The sequence below is a fragment of the Cherax quadricarinatus genome, chromosome 79, assembly GCF_038502225.1.
Source record: "Cherax quadricarinatus isolate ZL_2023a chromosome 79, ASM3850222v1, whole genome shotgun sequence".
NCBI lineage: Eukaryota > Metazoa > Arthropoda > Malacostraca > Decapoda > Parastacidae > Cherax > Cherax quadricarinatus.
This window is the reverse complement of record NC_091370.1, coordinates 17,707,386-17,726,489: the sequence shown is the minus strand read 5'-3', so window position 1 is coordinate 17,726,489 and position 19,104 is coordinate 17,707,386. Positions and strand designations below refer to the sequence as shown.

Below are 19,104 nucleotides of genomic sequence, written 5' to 3'. Positions count from 1 at the left end.
GACAGTCTGACATACACAAAGACTAACTACTGGTGTAGTAGCTAGACTTAGTCTTGGTTACAGTACTTCTGACAGTTTGACATACACAAAGACTAACTACTGGTGTAGTAGCTAGACTTAGTCTTGGTTACAGTACTTCTGACAGTCTGACATACACAAAGACTAACTACTGGTGTAGTAGTTAGACTTAGTCTTGGTTACAGTACTTCTGACAGTCTGACATACACAAAGACTAACTACTGGTGTAGTAGCTAGACTTAGTCTTGGTTACAGTACTTCTGACAGTCTGACATACACAAAGACTAACTACTGGTGTAGTAGCTAGACTTAGTCTTGGTTACAGTACTTCTGACAGTTTGACATACACAAAGACTAACTACTGGTGTAGTAGCTAGACTTAGTCTTGGTTACAGTACTTCTGACAGTCTGACATACACAAAGACTAACTACTGGTGTAGTAGTTAGACTTAGTCTTGGTTACAGTACTTCTGACAGTTTGACATACACAAAGACTAACTACTGGTGTAGTAACTAGACTTAGTCTTGGTTACAGTACTTCTGACAGTCTGACATACACAAAGACTAACTACTGGTGTAGTAGTTAGACTTAGTCTTGGTTACAGTACTTCTGACAGTTTGACATACACAAAGACTAACTACTGGTGTAGTAACTAGACTTAGTCTTGGTTACAGTACTTCTGACAGTCTGACATACACAAAGACTAACTACTGGTGTAGTAGTTAGACTTAGTCTTGGTTACAGTACTTCTGACAGTTTGACATACACAAAGACTAACTACTGGTGTAGTAACTAGACTTAGTCTTGGTTACAGTACTTCTGACAGTCTGACATACACAAAGACTAACTACTGGTGTAGTAGCTAGACTTAGTCTTGGTTACAGTACTTCTGACAGTTTGACATACACAAAGACTAACTACTGGTGTAGTAACTAGACTTAGTCTTGGTTACAGTACTTCTGACAGTCTGACATACACAAAGACTAACTACTGGTGTAGTAACTAGACTTAGTCTTGGTTACAGTACTTCTGACAGTTTGACATACACAAAGACTAACTACTGGTGTAGTAACTAGACTTAGTCTTGGTTACAGTACTTCTGACAGTTTGACATACACAAAGACTAACTACTGGTGTAGTAACTAGACTTAGTCTTGGTTACAGTACTTCTGACAGTTTGACATACACAAAGACTAACTACTGGTGTAGTAACTAGACTTAGTCTTGGTTACAGTACTTCTGACAGTTTGACATACACAAAGACTAACTACTGGTGTAGTAACTAGACTTAGTCTTGGTTACAGTACTTCTGACAGTCTGACATACACAAAGACTAACTACTGGTGTAGTAGCTAGACTTAGTCTTGGTTACAGTACTTCTGACAGTCTGACATACACAAAGACTAACTACTGGTGTAGTAGTTAGACTTAGTCTTGGTTACAGTACTTCTGACAGTTTGACATACACAAAGACTAACTACTGGTGTAGTAACTAGACTTAGTCTTGGTTACAGTACTTCTGGCAGTCTGACATACACAAAGACTAACTACTGGTGTAGTAACTAGACTTAGTCTTGGTTACAGTACTTCTGACAGTCTGACATACACAAAGACTAACTACTGGTGTAGTAGCTAGACTTAGTCTTGGTTACAGTACTTCTGACAGTCTGACATACACAAAGACTAACTACTGGTGTAGTAGCTAGACTTAGTCTTGGTTACAGTACTTCTGACAGTCTGACATACACAAAGACTAACTACTGGTGTAGTAGCTAGACTTAGTCTTGGTTACAGTACTTCTGACAGTCTGACATACACAATAATCAAAGAAAGTATTTAGACAACACTATAATCTACCATGTGCACAATTACTATCGTATTTCCTGTATTTCATAGGGTAAGTTCAGGATTTTTCCTTAATTCATGGTAAAACTTAAGAAATCCTTGAGAACTTGTGTTGCCTAGCATGGGCCAGTAGGCCTGATGCAGTGCTCCTTCTTTATGCTCTTATATACAATATGCATTGAGGAACCTACATAAAACTGAATACATAATCGCATGTGTGGGCTGCATCCATTTCCTAGATGGGCCACATGCGGCCCATGGGCCACAGGTTGAGGACTCCTGCCTTACACCGTTCAACCGTATTCCTGTTGTTCCTTCTGTTAGCAAATCTGTATCTGTTAGTGGTTCTGGGGATTATCTTCCCCCCGGGTCACAAACCTGGCCACCGGGGCGGTGACCCCTGAAACCACGCTCCAGGTGTACTCCAGGTAGGTCACGGTCTCAGACCCGGCCTCCCAGGTTAGAAAGAATATATTACTGAATCAACAAGTACTGAGAAGTACACAGCGAACTTGTTCACTGGACCTACGTACAAGTTTGTATATCTTACGGGTTTATGAGACAGAAAGATCAGGAATCCTGCCAGAGTGCAAAACATTTAATAGGTTTCCATTTCACAGTCATATATATGTCGTGCCGAATAGGTAAAACTTGCAATTTTGGCTTAAATAGCAACGTTTTTCTTGCCGAATAAGGACAGCGAAAACTTGTGTATGCAATAATTTCACAAAAATTATTCTGAACCTAACGAAAAAAATATATTTCATTGTGTTTGTTTATTAAATTATTGTAAACTTATCTAAAATATATTTAGTTGGATTAGGCTAAATTAAATTGCGCTTGTTATAGTACGGTCAGGTAAGTTTTCTAAGGTTCTTTTTGGTACAAAATTATTAATTTTATATTAACATAAATGAAAAAAATATATCTTTAAACGTATAAGAGAAAATTTTAGAAATGACTTAATTTTAAATTTCTTGCTAATTGACCAATTTTACCTATTCGGCACGACATTATATATATATATATAAAATTGTGTTTGTGTGTGTGTATACTCACCTAATTATGGTTTCTTGGGTCGAGTCACAGCTCCTGTGTGTGTGTGTGTGTGTGTGTGTGTGTGTGTGTGTGTGTGTGTGTGTGTGTGTGTGTGTGTGTGTGTGTGTGTGTGTGTGTGTGTGTGTACATCACAAACTCACTAACTTACTCACTACTACACAAATAATGGAGTATACTCACCAGTGCTGCCAGGGTGAGTAATGAGTAGTGTGTCCTGGGCTTACTCATCTTCCTCATGGCTGGACGTGGGGGGGGGGTTGAGGGATGAGGATGAGTAGCTTCAAGATGAGTTACATGTCCTCCGTGAGTACACACGGTATCACTCAGTGCATAGATTATCAGTACACAACTTCAGTACAGATACTGAGTACGCACGTTAATTACAGGTGAGTACATGGGTTAATTACACATGAGTACACACATTATCACTCAGTGCACAGTTTGAGTACAAATACAGAGTACACACACACATTGAGCGTCACTTATTAGCTAGACAGGTTAGTCCACACGTTGAGTACAGACGATCAATTTCCTGGCTTCAGCGTCCAAGTCAACGCTATCTTAAACGGAAATTCTGTTTTCATCTGTAAATTACTCAATTTACAGTTGTTTACAAAGCTTTCTCTCAAACACACACACACACACAATCACGATAAAGGTCTTGGAGCAGGGAGAGCGTGGACCTAGTAGGGACCAGCGAGAGGCGGGGCCAAGAGCTATGAATCGACCCCTGCAACCATAATTAGGAGAGTACACACACACACACACACACACACACACACACACACCGCTTCCCTGTCCTGAACAGTACTCTGTCCACATATATAAACACGCTGACTCTTACAAAAGCACGAATATAATCCCTAAATTCCAGAACACAGTCCCTTGGGGTGCAGGCACACCCAGAGGGAGCCGAATCCTCCCAAAATACTAACCCAGAGGGAGCCGAATCCTCCCAAAATACTAACCCAGAGGGGGCTGAATCCTCCCAAAATACTAACCCACAGGGTACACTAACCAGCTGACTGTGTCCATCTGGCGGCCAGCTGCCTCACCCTCAGCACCCCATGCGACTCCTGGTGTTAGAACAACCCGGCAATATTTACACTTTAGGCTATATCTAAGCCTTTTAAATGATTATATATTGACAGATTGATATATTATATATAATGATGGCTCCCCTCACCGTATTAGAAAGTTGATCTAGGCGTTAGTTTTGTAAATTAGACGATATCTAAGCATGTAAGATTTAACTGCGGAGTAAACTCGCTTGCTGAGATCACCCAGCAGGATCACGAGTCATACAGCAGTACCTAGGAGTCACCCAACAGGGCTAACAGTCACCCAGGAAGGCTAGTAGTCACCCAATAGTGCTAGGAGGTACTCAATAGGGCTAGGAGTCACTCAACAGGGCTAGGAGTCACACAACAGGGCTAGTAGTCCCCCAACAGGGCTAGCAGTCACCCAGGAAGGCTAGTAGTCACCCAATAGTGCTAGAAGGTATTCAACAGGGCTAGTAGTCACCCAACAGGGCTAGGAGTCACCCAACAGGGCTAGGAGTCACCCAGGAAGGCTAGTAGTCACCCAATAGTGCTAGGAGGTACTCAATAGGGCTAGGAGTCACTCAACAGGGCTAGTAGTCACCCAATAGGGCTAGGAGGTACTCAACAGGACTAGGAGCCACCCAACAGGGCTAGGAGGTACTCAACAGGGCTAGGAGTTATCCAGGAAGGCTAGTAGTCACCCAATAGTGCTAGGAGTCACTCAACAGGGCTAGTAGTCACCCAACAGGGCTAGGAGTCACCCAACAGGGCTAGGAGTCACCCAGGAAGGCTAGTAGTCACCCAATAGTGCTAGGAGGTACTCAATAGGGCTAGGAGTCACTCAACAGAGCTAGTAGTCACCCAATAGGGCTAGGAGGTACTCAACAGGGCTACGAGTCACCCAACAGGGCTAGGAGTCACTCAACAGGGCTAGTAGTCACCCAACAGGGCTAAGGGTCTCGCAGGAGCGCCTAGGAGTCACCCAATAGGGCTAGGAGTCATACAGGAGCACCTAATTGTTACCCAACAGGGCTAGCAGTCACCTAGCAGGGCTAGGAGGTACTCAATAGGGCTAGTAGTCGCACAGCAATGCTAAGAGTCACACAGGAGCCCGTAGTAGTTCCCAGCAGGGTTAAGTGTCACAAAGGAGCGCCTAGGAGTCACCCAGCAGGGCCTAGCAGGCATCTAGCAGGGTTAGGTGTCACCCAGCAAGGCTAGGAGTCTCCCAGGAGCACCTAGTATTCACACAAGAGGGCTAGGAGTCACCTAGCAGGCCCTAGAAGTCACCCAACAGGGCTGAATATCACCCAGCAGCGCCTAGCCTCCAACACAACCTCTGAAAGAGAAAGAAAGAGAGTCAGTAACAGAACACTGACAAGTGTATAATTGTATATCAGAGTGTATATATATATATATATATATATATATATATATATATATATATATATATATATATATATATATATATATATATATATATGTCGTGCCGAATAGGCAGAACTTGCGATCTTGGCTTAAATAGCAACGCTCATCTTGCCATATAGGACAAGCGAAAATTTGTGTATGCAATAATTTCGCCAAAATCATTCTGAACCTAACGAAAAAAATATATTTCACTGTGTTTGTTTAGTATTAAATTATTGTAAACAAATCTAAAATATATTTAGTTGGGCTAGGCTAAAATAAATTGCTCTTGTTATAATAAGGTTAGGTAAGTTTTCTAAGATTCTTTTGTTGCAAAATTATAAATTTTTACATTAACATTAATGAAAAAAATATATATTTAAACGTGTAAGAGAAAATTTTAGAAAGGACTTAATTTTAAATGAGTTCTTGCTAATTGACCAGTTTTATATATTCGGCACGACATATATATATGCAAAACAATCACAGGGAGTTGAATAATAGCTCTAGACCTTTCGTGTTGCAATCAATACATCATCAGGAGCTTGCAAATATAAATATATACTGTATATATATATGTGTATATACACTAAAAGTATATACATCATGTATATAGTATTAAAAGTAATATACAGAAGTAATGCAGCCTTAATTACCCCAGTGTAATTATATAAGGCAATTACCACAGTAACTATGTAAGATAATTATATAATATCCCACAGTAATCATACAAGATAATTACCCACAGTAATCATACAAGATAATTACCCACAGTAATTATATAATTACCCACAGTAATTATATAATTACCCACAGTAATTATATAATTACCCACATTAATTATATAATTACCCACATTAATTATATAATTACCCACAGTAATTATATAATTACCCACAGTAATTATATAATTACCCACATTAATTATATAATTACCCACAGTGATTATATAATTACCCACAGTGATTATATAATTACCCACAGTAATTATATAATTACCCACAGTAATTATATAATTACCCACAGTAATTATATAATTACCCACAGTAATTATATAATTACCCACATTAATTATATAATTACCCACAGTAATTATATAATTACCCACAGTAATTATATAATTACCCACAGTGATTATATAATTACCCATATTAATTATATAATTACCCACAGTAATTATATAATTACCCACAGTGATTATATAATTACCCACAGTAATTATATAATTACCCACAGTAATTATATAATTACCCACAATAATTATATAATTACCCATAGTAATTATATAATTACCCACAGTAATTATATAATTACCCACAGTAATTATATAATTACCCACAATAATTATATAATTACCCATAGTAATTATATAATTACCCACAGTAATTATATAATTACCCACAGTGATTATATAATTACCCACAGTGATTATATAATTACCCACAGTAATTATATAATTACCCACAGTGATTATATAATTACCCACAGTGATTATATAATTACCCACAGTAATTATATAATTACCCATAGTAATTATATAAATTAATGAATGCTTTAACTGAAGAGGTGAGGTACCAGGAAGACATGACCTCATGTCTTGTTAATACACCTACAACGCCTACGACATGTAATGACCGGGAAGCCAGTGGAAGGCCTCGGTCAGACGACCCAAAGCTCCAACTGTGGGGTCATCTTACGACTAAGACCGGCGCCGGGAAACACTCGTCCTGTTTCCTGACAAACTTAATACCTACGATAGATAATGTATGAGCGCGTGGATACTAAGAGCGTGGACGGTTACAAAGCATGGCTTGCTTCTACAGTGTTTTAAAAGCTGAGGTTGGAGAGTTGAAGGAGGAGGTCTTGCTTCTCCATGAGGAGATTAGGAGGCTGAAGGTCCACCTCAATGGGCCTGGGAGAGAGTGTGAGGTGGTTGGAGATGTGGGGAATGAGGCTTCTAGCAGTGAGGTGCAGTCTGTCTCTCACTGTGAGGAGGCTGTAGGTGGGGTGGTAGCAACGGCTACCAGCAGTGAGGTGCAGCCCAGCACCTGCTACAAGTGGCGAGTTGTTCACAGTAATGGGAGGCGCATCAGAGTAAGGAAAGTTAAGAGTGCAGATCTGAAGGTAGGAAATCGCTTCTCTGTTCTCCAGGATGAATGTACTTCAGTGGCCAGTGAAGGTAAGGGTACTACTGCCCCTGCTAATGAAGGTAAGCGCATTCTTGTGGTTGGTGACTCTCAGGTAAGATATGTTGATCGTGCTTTTTGTAATAGGAATAAGAAGATGAGAGATAGAGTGTGCTTCCCTGGAGCTGGTGTTGGGGACATTGTCAACAGACTGGATAATATCATGTCAGGTAATGGGAACAAGCCCATTATCTGTCTCAGTGCTGGTGGAAATGATATTGGGAAGGGTAGGAGAGAAGAGCTGCTAGATAAGTACAGGTCAGCTATAGATTTCATTAAGTCTAAGGGAGGGATCCCAATCATATGTAGCATCTTGCCTAGAAGGGGAGTAGGAAATGAATGGTTGTCTAGGGCAATTGGTGTAAATTGCTGGCTAGACAGATACTGCAAGGAACTTGCAATCCCATTCATTGACAACTGGAACAACTTTTATGGCAAACATGATATGTATGCAAGGGATGGGGTTCATCTCTCTGGGGCAGGGGTGGTAGCACTTGCAGACTCGATTGAGAAGGCCATTGGTGAAATGCCTATGATTTTAAACTGATGGAAGATAGAGGTATGGGTGTGTGTGGGAAACAAGCAGGTTGCAACACTAGGGTTGGAAACAGTAAATGTATAAAAGGCATTCAGCATGAAGTTATAAATAAAGACAATAGAACAGGTCAGCAAACAAAGGGGGACAGCAGAGGGCAGCAAGGGACTAGCTCCCTTAAGGTTTACTATACTAATAGCAGGAGTGTTAGAAATAAGATAGATGAGCTAAGATTAATTGCAAGTGCAGGAAACATAGATATTATTGCTATAACAGAGACCTGGCTCAATCTGAAAGATAGAGAGATGCCCTCTGAATGTCACATACAAGGCTATAAATTATTCCACACTGACAGGGTCAACAGGAAAGGTGGTGGAGTAGCGATGTATGTCAGAGACAATTTAAATTGTTGTGTTAGACAAGATATTAAATTAGAAGCGTCAGCCACTGAATCTGTTTGGTTACAGCTTCTCGAGGGCCGAGAAAAACTAATTTTGGGTGTGATTTACAGGGCCCCAAATCTTGATAGGGAGTGCAGTAAACTTCTATGGGACGAAATTCGTAAGGCATCTACATACGAAAATGTTGTGCTAATGGGAGATTTCAACTATAGACAGATTGACTGGAGCAATTTGACAGGAAATTTAGAGTCGGGTGACTTTCTTGATACGATCCAGGATTGTTTTTTTAAAACAGTTTGTGACAGAGCCAACTAGGGGAAATAACCTCCTTGACTTGGTTCTTGCCAGTAGGGAAACACTAATTAATAATCTTGAGGTTAATGATGAGCTTGGGGAGAGTGATCACAAATCACTCAGTTTTAACATATCATGGAATTCCCCTAATAATGGCAATCAAGTCTCCGTCCCTGACTTTCGCTTGGCTGATTTCATAGGACTGAAAAATTACTTAGGTGGGCTGAACTGGAATGACCTGACTAGGGGTCAGGTAGGTGGTGATGGTTGCCGATATGATGCTTTCCAGGGCATAGTTCTAGCTGCTCAGTCAAATTATGTTCCAAATAGGGAAATCAGATCAAACAAAAATGATCCTAAATGGATGAACAATAGATTAAAATATCTGATTGGTCAAAAGAGAGGCATATATAGGCAAATCAAAAGAGGAGAGGGACAATTAAGAAATCGATATATTCAGTTAAAGAGAGAAATAAAAAAGGGAATTAGAAAAGCAAATAGAGATTATGAGGTTAAAGTTGCAAGAGAATCGAAGACTAACCCAAAAGGATTCTTTCAGGTATACAGAAGTAAGATCAGGGACAAGATAGGCCCACTCAAAAGTTCCTCGGGTCAGCTCACTGACAGTGATAAGGAAATGTGTAGAATTTTTAACACATACTTCCTCTCAGTTTTTACACAGGAGGATACCAGCGATATTCCAGTAATGATAAATTATGTAGAACAGGACGATAATAAACTGTGCACTATTAGGGTCACAAGTGACATGGTCCTTAGGCAAATAGATAAATTAAAACCTAACAAATCCCCAGGCCCTGATGAACTGTATGCAAGGGTTCTAAAGGAATGTAAAGAGGAGCTTAGCACACCTTTGGCTAATCTTTTCAACATATCACTACAAACTGGCATGGTGCCAGATAAGTGGAAAATGGCAAATGTGATACCTATTTTCAAAACAGGTGACAGGTCCTTAGCTTCGAACTATAGACCAATAAGCCTAACCTCCATAGTGGGAAAATTTATGGAATCAATAATTGCCGAGGCAGTTCGTAGCCACCTTGAAAAGCATAAATTAATCAACGAATCTCAGCATGGTTTTACAAAGGGGCGTTCCTGCCTTACGAATTTATTAACTTTTTTCACTAAGGTATTTGAGGAGGTAGATCATGGTAATGAATATGATATTGTGTATATGGACTTCAGTAAGGCTTTTGACAGGGTCCCACATCAGAGACTATTGAGGAAAATTAAAGCACATGGAATAGGAGGAGAAATTTTTTCCTGGATAGAGGCATGGTTGACAAATAGGCAGCAGAGAGTTTGCATAAATGGGGAGAAATCAGAGTGGGGAAGCGTCACGAGCGGTGTTCCACAGGGGTCAGTGTTGGGCCCCCTGCTGTTCACAATCTACATAAACGACATAGATGAGGGCATAAAGAGCGACATCGGCAAGTTTGCCGATGACACCAAAATAGGCCGTCGAATTCATTCTGACGAGGACATTCGAGCACTCCAGGAAGATTTGAATAGACTGATGCAGTGGTCGGAGAAGTGGCAGATGCAGTTTAATATAGACAAATGCAAAGTTCTAAATGTTGGACAGGACAATAACCATGCCACATATAAACTAAATAATGTAGATCTTAATATTACGGATTGCGAAAAAGATTTAGGAGTTCTGGTTAGCAGTAATCTGAAACCAAGACAACAGTGCATAAGTGTTCGCAATAAAGCTAATAGAATCCTTGGCTTCATATCAAGAAGCATAAATAATAGGAGTCCTCAGGTTGTTCTTCAACTCTATACATCCTTGGTTAGGCCTCATTTAGATTATGCTGCACAGTTTTGGTCACCGTATTACAGAATGGATATAAATTCTCTGGAAAATGTACAAAGGAGGATGACAAAGATGATCCCATGTATCAGAAACCTTCCCTATGAGGATAGACTGAGGGCCCTGAAACTGCACTCTCTAGAAAGACGTAGAATTAGGGGGGATATGATTGAGGTGTATAAGTGGAAGACAGGAATAAATAAAGGGGATGTAAATAGTGTGCTGAAAATATCTAGCCTAGACAGGACTCGCAGCAATGGTTTTAAGTTGGAAAAATTCAGATTCAGGAGGGATATAGGAAAGTACTGGTTTGGTAATAGAGTTGTGGATGAGTGGAACAAACTCCCAAGTACCGTTATAGAGGCCAGAACGTTGTGTAGCTTTAAAAATAGGTTGGATAAATACATGAGTAGATGTGGGTGGGTGTGAGTTGGACCTGATAGCTTGTGCTAACAGGTCGGTTGCCGTGTTCCTCCCTTAAGTCAATGTGACCTGACCTGACTAGGTTGGGTGCATTGGCTTAAGCCGGTAGGGACTTGGACCTGCCTCGCATGGGCCAGTAGGCCTTCTGCAGTGTTCCTTCGTTCTTATGTTCTTATGTTCTTATGTTAAGTATCGTTGGTGTATCGCCAGCGGCGGTTTGCTCACTGTGGCGGGACATTGTGGCGGGACACTGTAGCGGGACATTGTGGCGGGACACTGTAGCGGGACATTGTGGCGGGACACTGTGGCGGGACACTGTGGCGGGACACTGTAGCGGGACACTGTGGCGGGACACTGTGGCGGGACACTGTGGCGGGACACTGTAGCGGGACATTGTGGCGGGACACTGTGGCGGGACACTGTGGCGGGACACTGTAGCGGGACACTGTGGCGGGACACTGTGGCGGGACACTGTAGCGGGACACTGTGGCGGGACACTGTGGCGGGACACTGCAGCGGGACACTGTGGCGGGACACTGTGGCGGGACACTGTAGCGGGACACTGTGGCGGGACACTGTAGCGGGACACTGTACCGGGACATTGTGTTGGGAGGTGATTAAAAACTTTCAATACAATGAATAACTTGTTGAATATAGAACAGCTGCTGTTGAAGGCACCACCGCAGACACCTCGAACAGCAGTAACATGCAGCAGCAGCAAGCAGAGGCAGTAGAAGCAGCAGCAGAGGCAGTAGTAGCAGCAGCAGAGGCAGTAGTAGCAGCAGCAGCAGCAGAGGCAGTAGTAGCAGCAGCAGCAGAGGCAGTAGTAGCAGCAGCAGCAGCAGAGGCAGTAGTAGCAGCAGCAGCAGAGGCAGTAGTAGCAGCAGCAGCAGCAGAGGCAGTAGTAGCAGCAGCAGAGACAGTAGTAGCAGCAGCAGCAGCAGCAGAGGCAGTAGTAGCAGCAGCAGCAGAGGCAGTAGTAGCAGCAGCAGAGACAGTAGCAGCAGCAGAGGCAGTAGTAGCAGCAGCAGCAGAGGCAGTAGTAGCAGCAGCAGAGGCAGTAGTAGCAGCAGCAGAGGCAGTAGTAGCAGCAGCAGCAGCAGCAGAGGCAGTAGTAGCAGCAGCAGCAGAGGCAGTAGTAGCAGCAGCAGAGGCAGCAGCAGCAGCAGAGGCAGTAGTAGCAGCAGCAGCAGAGGCAGTAGCAGCAGCAGGAGAGGCAGTAACAGCAACAACAACAAGAGGTACTAGCAACAATGGACGCAGCATTAACAAGGAAGACAGTAAGAACAGCAACAGAGGTAGTAATAGTAGCAAGAGGCAGTAACAATAGCAACACATGCAGCAGCAGCAATAGAGGCAGTAACAACAGCAACAAGAGAGGCAACATCAGTAAAACCCCAGCAGCAGCAGCAGCAGCAGCTGGTACAATAAGACCAGCTGTATGGTTGTTGAGTGTGGGTTGACAGCTAGCCGGATAGAAGCAGGTGGGAGAGAAAGAGCCAGAGATCCTCGTCCTGTCTGTTCCTGTCTTAAGTCAGAGAGAAAGAGAGAGAGAGAGAGAGAGAGAGAGAGAGAGAGAGAGAGAGAGATGCATGTTTTCTGATCTCAGATAATTATATTTCTATTAAGAAATTAATGATCTTATACAGCATCCTCTCTCTCTCTCTCTCTCTCTCTCTCTCTCTCTCTCTCACACACACACACACACACACACACACACATATTCCTTCAATGTCAAAGTGGTAAGAAAGTGGAATGATGCCAACTAAGTGGTGGATAACAACTTCATGCACACTTGTAAGAGCAGGTACGATGGGACCCATTAGGCTAAGATGGAGTGAATCTGGCAAGCGGCAAAGCTGAGGGGCGAAACCAGGAGCTAAGACTCAACACCTGGAAGCACATGTAGGCGAGCAGACAAGAGCAGGCTAGAAACAAGTACACAAGGGCATAAGGGAGGCTGCAAGACTGATACAGCGTCAGTGATCAACACTGAAACTAAATTACTCCACAGCCACATAAGAAAGAAACTGGAGAAACAAGTGATAATCCTGAAGAAGGAAAGAGGGAAGGAGACCCAAGACGAAAGAAGTCTGCAATGACTTCAGAAGATAGAAAGAAATCTTCAAAGTAGAAAAAAGAGAGTTTTCTGTGTGCCCAGTGTAGTCAGAACAGACCAACAGGTACAAGACAGCATCAACACGAGAAGAAATGACACTATTGAACAAGCCAGATACAACAAAAACAGTGGAACCAGACACCACATCTCCCTGGATACTTAGGAAAGGAGCGGAAGCACTGTGTGACCCCCAGAACACAGTTGCAACCTCAAGACCATCATGACAAGTAGGTGTGTGAAAAATGGTATATTTGTCCCCCTAGTTTGAGGAGAGTTGAAAAGTGGAACGACTGGGACACAAAACTAACAAGGCATTGAAGACTAGCTTCCAAGACGCAACACACTGCAGTAGTGACCAGCCTTGACGTATGCAAATTACATCTCTCTCCTCTTATCTTTTCCTCTTCCTCTTCCTCTTCCTCCTCGTCTTCCTCCTCCTCCTCTTCCTCCTCCTCCTCTTTCTACTGTTCCTCTCCTCCTCCCGTGAGAAACAACTACGCTCAATCAGACCAGACCAGTGTTAACTTTAACACTGTGTGCTGGTGTTGCTAGCAACTTAATCTCAACTTTGTTTCTATTAGCAACTTAACTCATGCACCATACTGCCACCCTCCCCCAGGATGTCACCCAACACTCATAACATATACACAACTCTCTAAATATACATTACTCCTTTATACGACCAACACAAACAACAGTAAGAGGCCTTTTAAGAATATATATATATATATATATATATATATATATATATATATATATATATATATATATATATATATATATTTGTGTGTGTGTGTGTGTGTGTGTGTGTGTGTGTGTGTGTGTGTGTGTGTGTGTGTGTGTGTGTGTGTGTCGTACCGAATAGGTAAAAAAAAAACTGGTCAATTAACAAGAATTCATTTAAAATTATATCCTTTCTAAAAAAATTTCTTGTTCGGCAAGACGAGCGTTGCTATTTAAGCCAAATTAGCAAATTTTATCTATTCGGCACGACGCGCACACACACACACACACACACACGGTGATGTCACCGTGGTTGTTTAATATATTTATAGATGGGGTTGTAAGAGAAGTAAATGCGAGGGTCTTGGCAAGAGGCGTGGAGTTAAAAGATAAAGAATCACACACAGAGTGGGAGTTGTCACAGCTGCTCTTTGCTGATGACACTGTGCTCTTGGGAGATTCTGAAGAGAAGTTGCAGAGATTGGTGGATGAATTTGGTAGGGTGTGCAAAAGAAGAAAATTAAAGGTGAATACAGGAAAGAGTAAGGTTATGAGGATAACAAAAAGATTAGGTGATGAAAGATTGAATATCAGATTGGAGGGAGAGAGTATGGAGGAGGTGAACGTATTCAGATATTTGGGAGTGGACGTGTCAGCAGATGGGTCTATGAAAGATGAGGTGAATCATAGAATTGATGAGGGAAAAAGAGTGAGTGGTGCACTTAGGAGTCTGTGGAGACAAAGAACTTTGTCCTTGGAGGCAAAGAGGGGAATGTATGAGAGTATAGTTTTACCAACGCTCTTATATGGGTGTGAAGCGTGGGTGATGAATGTTGCAGCGAGGAGAAGGCTGGAGGCAGTGGAGATGTCATGTCTGAGGGCAATGTGTGGTGTGAATATAATGCAGAGAATTCGTAGTTTGGAAGTTAGGAGGAGGTGCGGGATTACCAAAACTGTTGTCCAGAGGGCTGAGGAAGGGTTGTTGAGGTGGTTCGGACATGTAGAGAGAATGGAGCGAAACAGAATGACTTCAAGAGTGTATCAGTCTGTAGTGGAAGGAAGGCGGGGTAGGGGTCGGCCTAGGAAGGGTTGGAGGGAGGGGGTAAAGGAGGTTTTGTGTGCGAGGGGCTTGGACTTCCAGCAGGCATGCGTGAGCGTGTTTGATAGGAGTGAATGGAGACAAATGGTTTTTAATACTTGACGTGCTGTTGGAGTGTGAGCAAAGTAACATTTATGAAGGGATTCAGGGAAACCGGCAGGCCGGACTTGAGTCCTGGAGATGGGAAGTACAGTGCCTGCACTCTGAAGGAGGGGTGTTAATGTTGCAGTTTAAAAACTGTAGTGTAAAGCACCCTTCTGGCAAGACAGTGATGGAGTGAATGATGGTGAAAGTTTTTCTTTTTCGGGCCACCCTGCCTTGGTGGGAATCGGCCGGTGTGATAATAATAAAAAAAATATATGTATATATGTATATATATGTATATATATGTATATATGTATATATATATATATATATATGTATGTAGACTGGCACCTGGGTACGCCCACACAGTCAGTGGGTTGGAACAGGTGAGTTGATCTGACCATTACAAACACAGATTGTCACCACACCTGCCTTAATGACCCTTATCACACACACACCTGGTGTGTGGTCTGTACCTGTGTATGTATGTGTGTTTACTCACATATATGTAGTTGCAGGGGCCGATTCACAGCTCCTGGCCCCGCCTCTTCGCTTGTGTGTGCATGTTTGCATGCCTGTGTGTTATCATTCCCTATGATAATAATAATAATAATAATAATAATAATAATAATAATAATAATATATATTCCCCTATATTCTCAGCTCAGTGAGGGCACTGTTATTATTGTAATCTCAGAGCCTAATATTCTCAGCTCTCAGTCAGCGAGGGCACTGTTATTATTGTAATCTCAGAGCCTAATATTCTCAGCTCTGAGGGCACTGTTAGTATTGTAATCTCAGAGCCTAATATTCTCAGCTCAGTGAGGGCACTGTTATTATTGTAATCTCAGAGCCTAATATTCTCAGCTCAGTGAGGGCACTGTTATTATTGTAATCTCAGAGCCTAATATTCTCAGCTCAGTGAGGGCACTGTTATTATTGTAATCTCAGAGCCTAATATTCTCAGCTCAGTGAGGGCACTGTTATTATTGTAATCTCAGAGCCTAATATTCTCAGCTCAGTGAGGGCACTGTTATTATTGTAATCTCAGAGCCTAATATTCTCAGCTCAGTGAGGGCACTGTTATTATTGTAATCTCAGAGCCTAATATTCTCAGCTCAGTGAGGGCACTCTTATTATTGTAATCTCAGAGCCTAATATTCTCAGCTCAGTGAGGGCACTGTTATTATTGTAATCTCAGAGCCTAATATTCTCAGCTCAGTGAGGGCACTGTTATTATTGTAATCTCAGAGCCTAATATTCTCAGCTCAGTGAGGGCACTGTTATTATTGTAATCTCAGAGCCTAATATTCTCAGCTCAGTGAGTGCACTGAGGGCACTGTTATTATTGTAATCTCAGAGCCTAATATTCTCAGCTCAGTGAGGGCACTGTTATTATTGTAATCTCAGAGCCTAATATTCTCAGCTCAGTGAGGGCACTGTTATTATTGTAATCTCAGAGCCTAATATTCTCAGCTCAGTGAGGGCACTCAGCGAGGGCACTTATTATTGTAATCTCAGAGCCTAATATTCTCAGCTCAGTGAGGGCACTGTTATTATTGTAATCTCAGAGCCTAATATTCTCAGCTCAGTGAGGGCACTGTTATTATTGTAATCTCAGAGCCTAATATTCTCAGCTCAGTGAGGGCACTGTTATTATTGTAATCTCAGAGCCTAATATTCTCAGCTCAGTGAGGGCACTGCTTATTATTGTAATCTCAGAGCCTAATATTCTCAGCTCAGTGAGGGCACTGTTATTATTGTAATCTCAGAGCCTAATATTCTCAGCTCAGTGAGGGCACTGTTATTATTGTAATCTCAGAGCCTAATATTCTCAGCTCAGTGAGGGCACTGTTATTATTGTAATCTCAGAGCCTAATATTCTCAGCTCAGTGAGGGCACTGTTATTATTGTAATCTCAGAGCCTAATATTCTCAGCTCAGTGAGGGCACTGTTATTATTGTAATCTCAGAGCCTAATATTCTCAGCTCAGCGAGGGCACTGTTATTATTGTAATCTCAGAGCCTAATATTCTCAGCTCAGTGAATTATTGTAATCTCAGAGCCTAATATTCTCAGCTCAGCGAGGGCACTGTTATTATTGTAATCTCAGAGCCTAATATTCTCAGCTCCTCAGCTCAGCGAGGGCACTGTTATTATTGTAATCTCAGAGCCTAATATTCTCAGCTCAGTGAGGGCACTGTTATTATTGTAATCTCAGAGCCTAATATTCTCAGCTCAGTGAGGGCACTGTTATTATTGTAATCTCAGAGCCTAATATTCTCAGCTCAGTGAGGGCACTGTTATTATTGTAATCTCAGAGCCTAATATTCTCAGCTCAGTGAGGGCACTGTTATTATTGTAATCTCAGAGCCTAATATTCTCAGCTCATTATACCTATCACGGTTCTAATTATTAATAATCATATTACTGATGCTTCTCTTGTTGCTGCTGCTGCTGTTGTAACCTTGCTGTTTGTACTGCTGCTACTGTTGTAACCTTGCTGTTTGTACTGCTGTTACTGTTGTAACCTTGCTGTTTGTACTGCTGTTACTGTTGTAACCTTGCTGTTTGTACTGCTGCTACTGTTGTAACCTTGCTGTTTGTACTGCTGCTGCTGTTGTAACCTTGCTGTTTGTACTGCTGCTACTGTTGTAACCTTGCTGTTTGTACTGCTGCTGCTGTTGTAACCTTGCTGTTTGTACTGCTGCTACTGTTCGTGCTGTTGCTGCTGCTGCTGTTGTAACCTTGCTGTTTGTACTGCTGCTACTGTTGTAACCTTGCTGTTTGTACTGCTGCTACTGTTCGTGCTGTTGCTGCTGCTGCTGTTGTAACCTTGCTGTTTGTACTGCTGTAACGGTTCGTGTTTTTGCTGCTGCTGCTGTTGTAACCTTGCTGTTTGTACTGCTGCTACTGTTCGTGCTGTTGCTGCTGCTGCTGTTGTAACCTTGCTGTTTGTACTGCTGCTACTGTTCGTGCTGTTGCTGCTGCTGCTGTTGTAACCTTGCTGTTTGTACTGCTGCTACTGTTCGTGCTGTTGCTGCTGCTGCTGTTGTAACCTTGCTGTTTGTACTGCTGCTACTGTTCGTGCTGTTGCTGCTGCTGCTGTTGTAACCTTGCTGTTTGTACTGCTGCTACTGTTCGTGCTGTTGCTGCTGCTGCTGTTGTAACCTTGCTGTTTGTACTGCTGCTACTGTTCGTGCTGTTGCTGCTGCTGCTGTTGTAACCTTGCTGTTTGTACTGCTGGTGCTGTTCGTGCTGTTGCTGCTGCTGCTGTTGTAACCTTGCTGTTTGTACTGCTGTTACTGTTGTAACCTTGCTGTTTGTACTGCTGCTGCTGTTGTAACCTTGCTGTTTGTACTGCTGCTACTGTTGTAACCTTGCTGTTTGTACTGCTGCTGCTGTTGTAACCTTGCTGTTTGTACTGCTGCTACTGTTGTAACCTTGCTGTTTGTACTGCTGCTGCTGTTGTAACCTTGCTGTTTGTACTGCTGCTGCTGTTGTAACCTTGCTGTTTGTACTGCTGCTGCTGTTGTAACCTTGCTGTTTGTACTGCTGCTGCTGTTGTAACCTTGCTGTTTGTACTGCTGCTGCTGTTGTAACCTTGCTGTTTGTACTGCTGTTACTGTTGTAACCTTGCTGTTTGTACTGCTGCTACTGTTGTAACCTTGCTGTTTGTACTGCTGCTACTGTTGTAACCTTGCTGTTTGTACTGCTGCTACTGTTGTAACCTTGCTGTTTGTACTGCTGCTACTGTTGTAACCTTGCTGTTTGTACTGCTGCTACTGTTGTAACCTTGCTGTTTGTACTGCTGCTACTGTTGTAACCTTGCTGTTTGTACTGCTGCTACTGTTGTAACCTTGCTGTTTGTACTGCTGCTACTGTTGTAACCTTGCTGTTTGTACTGCTGCTACTGTTGTAACCTTGCTGTTTGTACTGCTGCTACTGTTGTAACCTTGCTGTTTGTACTGCTGCTGCTGTTGTAACCTTGCTGTTTGTACTGCTGTTACTGTTGTAACCTTGCTGTTTGTACTGCT

The 19,104-nt window shown here is 42.2% G+C and overlaps 1 protein-coding gene across 9 annotated transcripts in view; it reads right to left on the bottom strand.

Moving 5' to 3' along the window:
- Positions 1-19,104, bottom strand: part of nolo (no long nerve cord) — a 485,538-nt gene that overhangs the window by 411,300 nt on the left and 55,134 nt on the right. For all 9 annotated transcript variants that reach the window (XM_070101993.1, XM_070101995.1, XM_070101994.1 and 6 more), the window contains exon 2: positions 3,104-3,507. In XM_070101993.1, coding sequence (XP_069958094.1) covers positions 3,104-3,160 — 57 coding nt within the window. In that variant the 5' untranslated portion in view covers positions 3,161-3,507. The remainder of the gene's footprint in view (positions 1-3,103; positions 3,508-19,104) is intronic.